General features: G+C 39.7%; 1 protein-coding gene across 2 annotated transcripts in view; it reads left to right on the top strand.

Moving 5' to 3' along the window:
* Positions 1-513: 513 nt before the first annotated feature.
* The window catches only part of LOC104923650 (guanine nucleotide-binding protein G(q) subunit alpha), a 30979-nt gene continuing 17053 nt past the window's right edge, over positions 514-14439 (top strand). For both annotated transcript variants that reach the window (XM_010736811.3, XM_019274357.2), the window contains exon 1: positions 514-649. In XM_010736811.3, coding sequence (XP_010735113.1) covers positions 514-649 — 136 coding nt within the window. The remainder of the gene's footprint in view (positions 650-14439) is intronic.

Below are 14439 nucleotides of genomic sequence, written 5' to 3'. Positions count from 1 at the left end.
GGATTATTAAAGCTGTCGGGTTAAGCAGCTAAAGCGGAGAGGAGGGGGTGGACAAAAAAAAAGAAAGAAAGAAGGGGGGATTAGAAAGTGTTTGAAAAAAAAAAATCCATCAACTTGTCAGGTTAGCTTGGTTTAGCTCACGAGCTAATTGTGTGTCAAATATAATTTTTTTTAAAAAATGGTTATTTGCAGACATATAAGATGTTTGCGGACATGTTGCATTGCAAATTGTCTCTGATCAGCTGTCAGCCTCTGTAGCCTTTAGGATTTACACAAGACCCTGCTGTCAAATATTTGACACTTGACAGTTTTTTGTTGTTGTTGTTTTGTAGCCATCATCCACAAAAAAAAACGTGTGGATACAACTTGTTGAAAGCGAGGAAGGGGTGTGTGTGTGTGGGGGGGTACTGTTTCTCAGAGGAGGGTTTTTTATTTTATTTATTTTATTAGTTTGTGTGAGGTGTATAGCCCGGCGACCCCCCTTGTCAGACGGACTTTTCAGCTCATGCGGTGATGACTTTAGACTCCATGATGGCTTGTTGCCTGAGTGAGGAGGCGAAGGAGTCCAAACGAATCAACGCAGAGATCGAGAAACAACTCCGGCGAGACAAGAGAGACGCGAGGAGGGAGCTGAAGCTGCTGCTGCTGGGTAAGCCTCTGCATCATCTGGTTAAAGGTTTCACAAGACTTACTGTCTCACGTTGGCATGGTGTCAACACATCCAACCTCTTGACACACAAACCTGACTGAGCTGAGCGATTTGACTGTATCATAAAAGGGGTTTGGTATGCAAAACGCTTAAGTCAGATCACCGCACAATTTGTCTGTGTGGTGATATGCAAATTCAAATGTGGTTTACATAGTTTTTCTAACAGGCGAGTAGTGGGACAGCTTACGGGACTCTTTTTTTTTTTATTATTAAGTGAATGAAATCTATAGTTACCATCTTAGATCACATGAGTTCACAGGAAAAGACGAGACAACCACTCACAAGATAACAGAGGCAGGAGGTTCACTGTTGGCCCTCCTCTTGCTGTGTTTCTTTCAGGCTTCATTTTGCTGTAAAAAATCATCATCATCGTCGTCGTCGTCATCTACACTATCTTCTGAATTTCTGCCGTTCAGCTCGTTTGGCCCGAGCAAAGCTTGTCACAACCAGCTGTCAACAGTTCCCTCCTTATTAATACCCTTCCTGTAGTCGCCCTCCACATTTACCATGCTTTTTTTTTATCAGCCTGTAAAACATGGTTTAAATACTGAAAAAAGAGTTGGTTTTAATTAAGTCTGCTCCAAGGGAGACAGCATTCTCCTGGTGTCTGCACCAGAAAAGGCCTTCACTGAGGTGGCCCTCCCTTGGATGTAACTGTTCTCCAGAGAATAGGCCGTGCCACGCACAGATTAATTTTCATTTTTAAAGAGGACTAGCAGAACCATTGTGCAGTTTTGTTGTAACGTTATATTGATGGCGAAAGCTGTTTAGGGTCAGCTACAGAACAGCAGGGATACGATATCACACTGTAAGGACACTGAGAGCTGCAACAACTTCCAGCACGGAAGGATTGTGCGCTCATAAGCAATAACTGTTTCCTTCTCGAAGCAATTTGCGTTGGCGACATGTCGTATCACTGTCAGGACGTCAAGTGAGCTGCGCTCGTTGAATGTTGGACAAAATAATCATTGTTATTGGAGACCATAGCCATAATAGCTTTGTGGATAGATCTATTAAGAAACCTTCTATTGACAGTAACCTTTGTTAAATGGAGGCCAGTGAAACGATGACTAGTCTGGAGGTGGGACAGGACAGGACAGGACAAGATCTCCTAAACTGGCCTTTAACCCCTTTTACACTTGGCCTCTTCACAGATTAGCTCAGGAGGTGGTTTGAGCTGCCTAGCCAGATGTTGAGAAGGTGTAAATCCATCCGTCTGTCCAAAACACATACGTAATCTTTACGCCTTTCAACTTTAACTGCATCAGTAAGCGGTGCGTGGGAGCTGAAATGAAACAGAAATTCTCCTGTTAAAGCGTCAGGAAGAAAGTCTCCTCAGCGATCGTGCAGAGTGTACAGCAAGCTGATTCCTGTATCAGTATTTTTTTAGTGTAACAATAGTTGTTTAATGTTTAGCAGAACTGTTATTGTTGCGCTTAAAATGTGAGAATGGGAGCTGTGTAGTTTTTGTTTGTTTGTGTTCAGTGCGTGTCTTTACATAATTTGTGATGACTTGTGTGTTTATTCAGTTTTATGTTTGACTTTTATCTGTGAGACGTGTTGGTGTAAGACCAACCATGATTTGTGTGTAGCGTGGAAAAACCATGACAGATGCACATGGATTTGTGATATTGCTAACCCCGACACACATCTGGGGTGGAAACAAGCATCAAACCAAAAGATTAATGGGGCCTTTGAGTGGAGGGTCATTAGATACTGTTACAGCCTGGCCGATACCAATAATGATATTTGAGAAATGAAGCTCTAAGATACTGACTTATAAGTTGTGCTCTAGATACCACTAATCATACGTAAATCAGCAATGTCACTAAGATCTCAGTTGTTGTGTATAATAAACCAGATATATCTACATTAAGGCACAGAACTAATATAACAAAGAGGCAGCAAACTACTGGAGTCTGTTGATATTTGGCGTAACATGACGTGTCAGTGCTTTGTACTTCTCTACTTGTAAAATGGCCTTGCTTGTGAGTTCATGATTGGCAACACACAAAAGGCCTCTGTTGGTTCAGTTGGTCAACATATTGCTGAACGTTGATTAGAAATGTTAAAGTGTTGCTGGCGCAGAAACATATTGTTATGAGATGCTGCGCTGGTGACTCATTCAAAAAGATTGATTTGGAAGACATCCTTTTTCCGTCCTTGCAGCCGCCCCTTCACCCTTGTTTTTTGATGAAAATGTTAAAAGTAGAAATTACAGGAGCCATTTTTGTTTTTAGCTTGTGGTGGGAGTGTGCTGTCACATTATTTAAGCTTGTGTGAAAAGGATCTAAGCACTATCTAGCTACAATGTGATTTAAAGTGCACTCTGGTTGTCTCACTTCATTTGGAACCTATTATGGACCTCTTTGATCCTTTTTTATAGACTTTCACACATAGTGTAGCTTTTTGTCATGTTCTTGGCTGCACATATATTATGTCTTGAATCTTTTATCTACAGTGGCTTGTGACTTGTTAAGTTCACTGATTAGGCGAAACAAATAACAAACTTTAATAAAGTTTTGGTGATTTGGCAGAGCAGAAACATTGCAGCTGGAAATATTCAACCTTCCCTTACTCGCATTTGTTGATTATGCTGCTTTTTAAATGAAGTGTTGTTCGATGCAGTGTGAAATACTTACTCGCCTCCTATAAGGTGCATTATTGGGCTTTGTCTTAAACAGACTGTTTATCAGCAACAGACTGGCTTTCTTTCTCAGTGGTGTGGTTAGTAAGTGCATGGTAGACATGAAGGATGAGGAAGAGCCATGGTCAGAAGAGTGCTCTGCTGTGCTCTGTAGCTAATGAAAGTCACAAGTAATTAAATGTGTACAGCCGGAGCTCAGGGAGCTGCAGTAACAACACCAGTTTGTGAGCTTTCTTCAGTAAATACAACCTTTTTTTCCAAATGTTGAAATGTTTGCCAGTGCAGCGTCAAACTGCTGATATCGATTTTCACATTGGGATCTTTAAGAACTGAAATTGTCAGAGTCATACTTGTACTTATAGTGTACAGGGGATCTGATGATAAGTGAGGTTCCTGTGAAACCACAAAGGTCTGACAGTTCTCAGTAAGAGGCCTGCTTGTTTCCTCTTGATCTCAAATTTGATACATTCTAAAAAAACCTGTTTTCTTGTAATCAGTTAATATATTCATATTCTTGTGATGTCAAGAAATGTAACCACGTATCAAACACAGTGACTAGAGGATATTGTAATAACACAGAAAGATATGTCGTAACATAAAAGCATCCTGTTATAATGTGAGAGAAAAAAAAGGTAGTGTTAGAAAAAGTTGCGCAATGAGGCAATGTTTAAACAGTGAGTCAAGAGTCTCAAGACAGGGACTTTCATTTTTCCGATGTGGATCCACTGTTGATTGAAGGTTAAGTCAGCCATATGGATGAAAAACCTGTAAAACGTGTACTAATGCAGTACTGAACAAATGTTATGTATTCTCTCTTCTTCTATGGAAGTGTATTGATATTATACAAACCAGTCAAGTCAAGAAGTCAGTAGGGGTCCACTCACCCATCCTCTTCCAAGCATGTAGCACAACCTTCAGTGGCAGCCAAATGCACGAAAAACATATAAGGCCCTATCTACAGCCAGTGTTGTGTGTTTTGAGCCAGTGTAGAAACACTCTGGAAGAGGATCTGCAGCGTCTGCAGATATAAAAGCTCGTTCTAAGGTAACAAAAACACAAAGATTACATTAGGGTTTTTTTTTTTGTTTTTTTACACAAATTAAATTGATGTATTAAATTCTGTTTCTGTAAACAGAGCCCCTCAAATGTGACACACTGGCCCTTTTTAAAAATAATATTACGTCACTTAATTATTTTAAAATAATCTTGATTAATGGGTTTTCTGAGCGATCATCACTCTTTTCTTCTTACTGAGTCTAAAATCAAGTCAGCATTCTTTATGTCTGACAAATTAATTGTTGTTTTATAACCTTAATGGACAAATATTGTATTCTGATCACGGTCATCCAGAGCTTTTAGGAAACACAGTAGACCCCCGGACAAATCCAAGGTTTTCAGCAGAGTATCATAGCGGACATTTGTCACCTTGCCTGATTTTAAGACTGCCCATGATATCTCTTCACATTTTGGCACATTGGTACCCTAAAAGTATCGACGAATAGCGCAGTCACAGTTAGAGAGTGTATGACTCCATTATGGATACATACCGATATATTTTTAGTTCTGATTGGGTAAAATGAGACTGAAAAATGATACATGCATTTCCATTCTTTACCGTGTGAGCATGTACACTTGAACTATTGACTTCTTTAAAACAAATACATGTGAACTGAAGATTAAATAAGTTAAACAGTTAATATGTTTGAATAAATATTAACACATCCCACCTAGCCTAATATACAAATAACTACTTTTGACTCATTTGTGGTGCCTGGTTGGGTGACAGTTTACTGATGACTCCACAGAGCTGATCAAAGCCCCTTTTAAAGATTTATATATTTAATGATTGTGATCCTACCAAAAGCAGAAGAATTTGTGGCTGATCGATTTTTCCTGGAGGTCCTGTCAGAGCAGATTGAGCTGGCCTGAAGTCTGACACAGAAACTGCAGAGAACCTGGTGGATTTTCAAAGTAAAACACCCATTTGTTTAAAACAACCAAAAGAGAAACTATTTAACTATGTAGCCTATACTAATGGGCACTACACTACTGAAACGCTCCTGGTGGGGTTTGAAGCCACATGGGAAACAGACCAAAACAGCGTCATGACCACAACATGATTTAGCCTTGCGTGTTGGTGTCCAGGCGTAACTTTATCCGAAATGTTAAAATTAAACCTACTATAAATCCTTCCTCATTCTTATGACGGAGAACATCCTCAAAGCGTCAAACTGTTCACTGCAGTTGAAAACAGTATAATAGAAGTTTAAAAAAAGTTACCAATATGTCTCACCATAAAACACTTTTGATGTCCTTGGCCGCAAACAATTGCCAATTTACACGTCCCTCCAGATACAGAGCAACATTTGCATACAGGACAGGAGTCGTCTTTCTGGAAATATCTGTCTCATTAGCCGTTAAATGCTCCACTGTGCTCTCCAGCTAGTCGCTAACTGCGTCTGTCATTTGTTTGTCGCTGACCAGGTCGTTTGCTGTGTGTTTGTAGAGCTTTTTTTCACTGAAACAAAACTGTAAAGTTTTAAGCCAGCAAAACCAAAACAACGAGCTGAAAGACACCAAGAGATACAAATCACCGTAGAGGAGAGGGAAACTGCTGGAGGTTCATCTAATGAGTGATCCTTGTCACATACAAGTCATGTGGTCCATGAAAATATTATGTTATAGCTGCATCAATACATGATAACAATAATAAAGTGATTAAAGTGGAAAAAAAAAATAAAAATAGGATGTTGTAAATTAGCTTAAAAAAATACACCACTCATTTCAGTCTATAACTTGTGTGTTTTTGGGCCCATCACATCTATGCTATATTTATGTTTAAGGAGAGGATGTTAATGCATGACTCAGCAGCAGGACTATGTCTAGTAGGTAGTGGGGTGTCGGTCGTGAACGTTTTATTCAATTTTAACTAATCTTTTATATGACTCGGGAGTAATGAGTGGTCTCAGTGAGTGATTCGTTCATTTGTCACATGACAGGCATCTCAGCCACAGGCCTGTGTGACGGTACGCACAGCGGTTCGTTCATACAGATCAGTCTTTCATTCATTTGTCACATTTACGCCCACGAGGGCTACAGCACTAGTGAATGAACAGAATTAACGAAATGACTCAAAAAAAAGATTAGTTTAATTTACTGTCCGAGAGTAAGCGATCCGATTCAGTAAAAAGACGAACCTCCCAACACTACTAGTAGGGAACTACCCCTGGGGGGGAAAAAAACAAGAGTTAAAGTAGTTTGACCTTTGATCTAGTTTTTCCTGCCTATACTTGTCATGTTAAATCTCCCCATGAAGAACGACAAAGAACGAGAGGACTAGATTCAAGTCATCGACATCAGGACCACATTCTGTATACCTGAACGAGTGAAGGCCCCAGACGGCACAGGATATTTACCTGTACTCACAACTAAAATGGGAGTCAGGACACTGTATATATACATAGACACACACACACTGAGCACACACTTCATCTGTCAATGTGCACACCGCTCAAACAGGTTGGTAGTATCTGGGTTAATGAGTGTTTGTTTTTTGGCAACACCCAAGGATGTCTCATGCATGGAGCCTACCTACGCCTATTATGGTTTCTCTTAGTAAGTCTTACAGTAAGCCAAGCAGATAAGCCCAGTGTTAGCCATATTTATTTGGATCCCTGTTAGCTGCTGCCAAGGTAACACCATGCATGGCAGGGTTTTGTAGAAATAACAAAACTCCAGACAGTACCGATGAACAACCCACACACAAAGAGGATAAAATGACCCAAAAGAGATTTGTTAAGAGTGTGTGTGTATGTACAATAGCACGATGGGCCATCATAGGGTTGCTTGTGGTATCCCAGCTATCCTCATAGGCACGATAGCACGGCTGAAGGCAGAGTTGGCAGATGCCTCCCTGCATCCTTACTCCCACAACTGTATGTCTAAGAGCACCGGCTGACTCTCAGCCAAGGTTGATAATGCTAATCATCACCCACGTGAGCTTATTTCCCAGAAATCTCAAATTGCTAGACTCATACAGCCTTAAACTGGCACTCTCTGGTGTGACTGTGCCAGCTAACTGCCAGTTAGTTTAGCCAAATGGTTTGTATTGAAATAGTTTGCTAACCAACCCAAAAGTCACATGCACGTTTCTCAAACTGAAGACCGTAATCAAAGTTTTGAAAGTGAAATACTTTTCCCACTAGCCCCGCCTGGCCCTTTTCTGTTTCTCTCTCTCTCACCGTGTCATACAGGCACAGCAGCATGGCTTATGAAATCACCCCAAAAGAACAATTTGCATTCTGAATATTTAGGTGAGTCCCGTGTGGAGGAGACATCTTGTTAATGTAGCAAAACGATTGAAACTAACATGGTACTGAATGACATCTGCACCAACCAACCGTGTTTGCATTACCTGTTCTGTGCTTGTAAAATAAACACTGTGTCTGTCTTCAACATAATACCAGATAGTGTGTGTGTGTGTATGCGTGCGTCTGTCTGCAGCAGAGCATGTGTGATTGTCAGTGGACTGTACTGGAGCAGGAGATCGAGTTGGAAATTGTCCACGAGTTAATCGATTGTGGATGGCGTCGTTCTGATTGTAGAATGTAAAATTGTATTTTTTTAAAATAGATTGTATCATTTTAAACATATGGTGTCCAAATAGTATTAAAGTATTCATTCTTCTGACAACCCTACTGTATAATGCGTCACACATTTTTAACGGGAGACCCTTCAGACAGACCAGTCTAATACCTGCAGGCTTTTATTACGAAGCCATACTGTTGTAACAAGTGCAGAATGTGGCTTGACATTGTCTTTCTAGAATAAGCAGGGATGTCTCTGAAGAAGACATTGCCCCAAAACCTTTCAGCATTAATGGTACCTTCACACATTTACATGTTACCCATGCAGTGGGCATGAACGCTTCCCCATATCATCACAGATGCTTGCTCTTGAACTTGCTGGTCACAGTCAGGCACCCTGAGCAGTGCAACGAACCCCTGAGCCCCAACCGAAAGCTCGCACCCAGGCAGCCCATTGCTCCACGCTTTGTCAGGCTCAGTTTCTGGAGGTTGTAATTTGTTTTTACTTGTAGTTGCAGCAACAAAATGTGTTTTTTGATGACATTCATTGTTTTTGGCTTCTGTCCCTTTTTATATGCAGATTTCTGATTTGTTTTATTTATGTTATAGATCGTAGACAGTGAAATCCCTAAATTTCTTGCAATTGTGTGTGGAAAAACGTTGTTCTTTTTACACAGAGCAGTTGATTTCACCTCATCCTGAGTCTTTTGAGGATATCCCTTTTTTCAGTAATGATACTGTCACCTGTTACCAATTAACCTGTCACAAACAGGTGTTGAAAGTTAAACATGTTGACTTTATACTGTATTCATCTTAAAAGGATTTGAAAATCATTGCATTGCAAAGAATTTCTTTCTTTAGTTGTGACTGTAGCCTCATGTCTTAGCCAGCCAGAATAAAATCAATAATCCATGAAGGCTCTGACATATAAGAAGGACTTGTTAGTCCACTTTGCGTATGTGTGGTGTAACTGGATCAGCTGTCCAAAACATTTTTCTTTTCAGAGGCATACGTATGCAGTCCTACGCCTCTGTGCCTGGTAGATGAAAAATATGATTTCACAGTGTGGTATGAAGGCAAGACAGGTAGGTGTTCGTAGTTCTGTCTGTTTGTCTGGCGGCTCTGTTGGTTGAGCAAACTGATGACACGCCCAGAGTTTCGGCAGTTATGTGGCAGTCAAGCCTGTGAAAGACTGCCCAGTGCTTCTCATGTCACCGCCCATGTATGTACAGCACCATTAAGCCTTCTTGTATAGCTTAATGTCTTGATTTATGTCTGAGGATTTGGACACTTTAAACAAATATTAAATTATAAGTGTTACAACAAATGATGACTTTGTACAGTTACAAAAGACTGAATTGTCAAATTAACCAGTTTGACTCCCATATAAATGATATCTATAAGTTGTTGCATTTGCTATAAGTATATGTGTAAGAGAGAGAGGAAATCAAACAGGTGTGAATACCTTTTTTATTAAAAAAAAAACACACACACACACACACACACACACACAAAAAGCTCTTTTCTACATTGACACAGCATCACACAAGCAAGTGGGCAAGTTCCCAACTATGTCTTGGACTAGGAAGTAGGAAGTGAAGTTGAGGATGTATCACAATTAATTGAGGGGTTGCAAACTGCCAAATCTCTGTCTAGTGGGAAATGCTGCTGTTCCAGTACAATCAGAAAGGCAAAGCATTTATTCATTCATTTACATCAAAGACCTTTTTAGAAGGCAAAATATGCCAGTAATTTTCTCAAAACTGGAATAGAGATGCTGTACTGTCTGTCCTCTCGCAGCAGAGATGTAGTTGGCTCTCAGAGTCGACTTCACGCAGACACAGTTCAAATATCCATGTGCAGGACAGCAGAGATTCTTGTAATTCATTCATTCCGTCTTTGACGTGAGAAGATGAAGATGTAGCTGTAAATGCCATGAACGGTTAGTTTGATGAATGGCCGGGCCTGGTAGGTGTCTAGTCTGCACCCACTAGTCCATCTGCTGCATTTTGAACTGGATTTTTTTTTTCATTATTATTAATTTTAAGGTCATTTTCTAAAGAATATATGAACTTTTTTTTTTTTTTTTACAGTTGTAGTATATATCAATATACCAACATTTGCTCAGGTGTTTTATTTTGCTCCTGCGTCTCACATTCTGCAAATTATTGTAAACAAACAATGAGTTTTTCTTAGCTGGAGAAATGGACGGCTAAAAATAAGAAGCCTGCAAAACAAGAAAAAAGACCAGTACAATAAATTCCTGCTTGTGAAGATATTTATAATCATGTTTTAGTCTTGTTATATTGGATTTTGTTAGTACATTGCAAGATGCACAGATGGGACAAAATTGCAGAAGCACCTTACAGGGTAATTCAATCTAGGAAGTCCTGAAAATATAATGCGGTCTAATACAACAGAACCACAAACTACCAGTGTTGAAATATCACCCTGTTCAAAAATTAAACATTAAATTGAACTCAAGTGATTAGTTGATCAACAGAAAATGACGGTTTTGACTGTTGGTCCTTAGACTCTAGGAAGGATGTTTGGATGATCGACATTTCTCAAATTTTCTACCTTCTTATAGAACAAATGATTTTGATTGTCATCATTTTATACAATGATGACCCATCATAATCTCATATACACATATCTATGGATATCAGTCAGTTTCGGCTGTTAATCAGGCAATAATATTGAAGTACTTCTGTAGCAGATATGTTGTAAAATACTGTGCATTTTTACTTTTTCTCTCATTCTTTTCTGATAAAATTCATGCTTTCCACCTATTACTAATTTCCTTTTCTTTAATTTGTCCCATGTGGTCTCTGCTGTCTTGTAGCGATACATATAATGGGAGGAGGAATGGGGGGGTGGAGTGGTTCTATCTCGTGACAGGGAACAGTGACATGGGAAATGGATACGAAACATTTTTTTTTATCTCTCTAACACACACACCCTCTTCTCAAGGAAGCAAGAGTTGTATCCATAGCAGCTGTACACTGTAGCATCTGCCAATATGGTAATCCAAGTGACTGTCAGTAGGGACGGGAATCAAGACCAGTTTCAGTTGAGAACCACCTCCAAATTGTTCAGTCAGACATTTGAATTATACGCGTCTGTACTAGTCAGTTTTCTTTTTCTGACGGCTGCGCATGAGCATTGTAAAAACAATTATGTCAAACTTGTGCGTCTCTGCTGCTGAGATGCTTAACCGCAGGGCTGAGCAATGGTGTTGGGAGTGTTTTATTTGTGATGAACGTAATTGCTATGAAACTGCAATGAAATAACTTTTTATTTTATATATTTTATTTATTATTTATTTCTCAAAACAAACAATGCTTCTTGGTGTATGTTTTGCAGCATAGACCAAGAGCCAGACACAGCCATTAAAGCTGGTTACACGAAATAAACAGAATATAGGTTGGATAATACTTTGTTACAGTGACATTTCAGGCTGTGTGGGCCAGTTTGACGTCCGTAACGTAAAGGGTAAATATCCTGTTCTAATAACATTTGCGCCGGGCAGGCTGAGCAGATTTTTTTTTTCTTTAACTAAGACAGTGGAGTGTTTGCACACCTGAGTCACTTGCATGCCATTTTTCTACTATTAGAACTACAAAGTGTTCAGAGGTAATAAAATAGCTGTGAAAAAAAAAAAAAAGATCAGGAATCGGTATCTATTAATTCCCCTGTGTAACTGCCAGTCCATGCACAGACAGGTTGACAGTTTAAGTCAGTCAGTTTTTGATGAAATAGTTTCAAATAAAGTCATAAAAGTAAATTTGTGTTTCAACCAAATGATTGATGCAGTGGCTTTATTATTAGTTCACTTTTTACCAGTTATTTCTCACTATATTGAACAACTTTGAATAAAACATGCAGACAGGTAACAGATTAAATCTACGTGAAGGAATATTAAAGCTGTTCGTAGTTTTTGTAGTGGTCAAACACCTTTTTGAAGACGCTTTGTATTTAATTTGGCACCCATTTTAGTTTCCCTTCTGTCACAGACTCGCTCTCGCCTTGCGTTCGAAATCTTAAGTATTACAGAAGTATTAACACCCAAATTAATTCATAGTAACAAAATCAAAATACGTGTTACTTTTCACTACTGCCTAATATTGATAGTTTGCGCTCTCTTGTGGTCTCGATAAATGCTATAAACAAGTAGCAGCATTTTTAACACATCTGTTTTTCAGTTGATGCTTGGTATGTCAAAGTTGACCCCCAATAGTTCCTGGTCCAACAGAACGGGGTAGGGAGCAGGGACTTTTTGGGATACGGTAACTATGACCCAGGAATCAAACCAGAATTCTTCTCCGTTCAAAATGCACATTAAGTTCCTAAAAATGTTCCTGGAGGAGTTCCTGCTGGCCACTTGACAGTCATTCAGTCATTCAGTTCCTGTACAGTCAGACAGGCCTTCAGCACAGCCTTTCCCAACACTGAGCTGAAGTGGACATAGCTTCCTGTTTGATGTGCTTGGGGAAGTTTTAAGGAATCATTTACCTGGAGCGCCCTTCTCCTTCACTCTGTCACACTTTGCACCTCCTTCCTTTTCCTCCTGTCTCCTTGACTCTCTTTTGTTCTTTCCCTTTCAAACTCTGCTTCAAGTTATTAATCTTCATGTAAACCGTAGCTGAAATGTCTTGTTGTGGCCTCCAGCTGGCACGACCCAATGAAATGGATCCGTTTCAACTATTTTTTCCTGTTCTTTGTAGTTAATGGTTATTTAGCAGAATGACTAATACCTTGGTCAGTGCCTGATGGGGGCAGAGTGACACGGTTCTGCCTTGGTTAATAGTCACGGCCGTGTGATTATTGTGCTTGTCCTAACCCTGCCCCCTCCAGCTTTGCTGCGTTGGGGGTTTCACATTTGCTTAAGGTCTCTGGTAAGCCTGTATGGTTGGTTTAGGTGGCTGGTTCAAGTCCAGCATGGGCCACAGTATAGAGTATAGTATCCAGACTGGGAGCTGTAGAGGTTCCAGTTAAACTGAAACTTCTGGGCACTACTGAGGTGACTTTGAGCAAGAGGCTGAACCTCCATGTGCTTCTGGGCACCACCACGAAATCTTGCAATAGATCAATAAATCTTAATATTAAGGGTTTGTGTCTTGATGGTAACCCTAGATTTGCAATCTTCAAATGGAATTAAAAGAAGTACATCTGCAGTCACACGGAGTTTGGTAAGATGTTTGACAAAACTTTTATGAAGTCGTGTAGCGTCGTGTAAAATGACAGGTCAGTTTCTTGTGGATAAATTGGTCAAACGTAGGACTTCATACAGGGAACAAGCGTTCAAGTCCTGTTTGTCTCGTAGAAATTTCACTTCTCAATTACAGTTTGGTTAGGTTTCGCCAACAAAACTACTTGGTCAGTTTTAGAAAAAGATTATTGTTTGGATTAAAACAATAAGTCAACGTTGACTTTTGGTTTCATACAAACACGAACAGTGACTTTCTGGTAGAAAGGCTTTCTGGCAGACTGCCCTGAAAACAAACTTCTCCCATGTGCAGAAACAACACGAACAAATCTTGTGAGAGTTGTGCAGAGCTAAGGCTAACATCTAGATAAAACCATAATAAGAGTTGTGTCTAATACTTAATCCATCCCATGTCTATCAGAGAAGATGGACAGAAGGTAGGATTTATTTCACTGCTGTTATATTAGACAGTGTATATACTTTTTTATAAACTACTAAATAAAATGCATATCAACTTGATGTTCATGTGAAGTAAGAATGGTATGTTTTACAGCTTAATTTTATATGGATTGGACATGGAAGCAAATAAAGATTTTAATCTTATAAGCAACTGTGAAATTTAATCACCGCTGAACATGTCTGAATTTAAAGCACTGAAATATTTTGCGATTGTCAACTGAGGAGAATAGGATGTTGATAAGATTGTCCATTATTTGCTTCCATAACTTTTAAATTCCCATCATAGGTTGAGAGTAGCTGACGGAGGCCATTGTGGGATTTAGAAATGCGCACTAAAGTTGCATGTTTGACTGGGCTCTGTGGAGACGTACTGAAGCCTATCAGCTGGGCCTATCAGCTGGTGTTTTGTGCCATGTATTTATGAGTCCAACACAAGAGTTGCCATGGGAACTAGCATTACCCCTCAGGAGTAGCTCCAGCGAATGTACAGTAGCTTGTCCATGAGAAATGCTTCTGCTGGGTTTTCCAGTTCGGCATGAGAACAATGAGATCTGTTGAATTAAGCTGATCATGTCTGCAAGACATGTGTCTCTCCTCTGGAAAATTCAAAGTAGAGTAAAGTAACAGAGTAAAGAAATGCAAAGCAGAGAAAATGTTCTCTGTATTTTCCTTTTCTTACTTCTTCACATCCGAGTAACACTCCTCTCCCTTCTGTTCAGTTATTTAGTCAATGAGAAAGTGAACTCTGGTGCTGTGTCTTGACAATTGCTATTTATGTCCCTCTCTCAAAGACATACTCTGTCTGAAGGGGAAACTCCAATGTTGCCTG

This window comes from Larimichthys crocea, chromosome XVII, assembly GCF_000972845.2.
Source record: "Larimichthys crocea isolate SSNF chromosome XVII, L_crocea_2.0, whole genome shotgun sequence".
In the NCBI taxonomy this organism is placed as follows: Eukaryota; Metazoa; Chordata; class Actinopteri; family Sciaenidae; genus Larimichthys; species Larimichthys crocea.
This window is presented reverse-complemented; position numbering and strand designations above follow the sequence as displayed.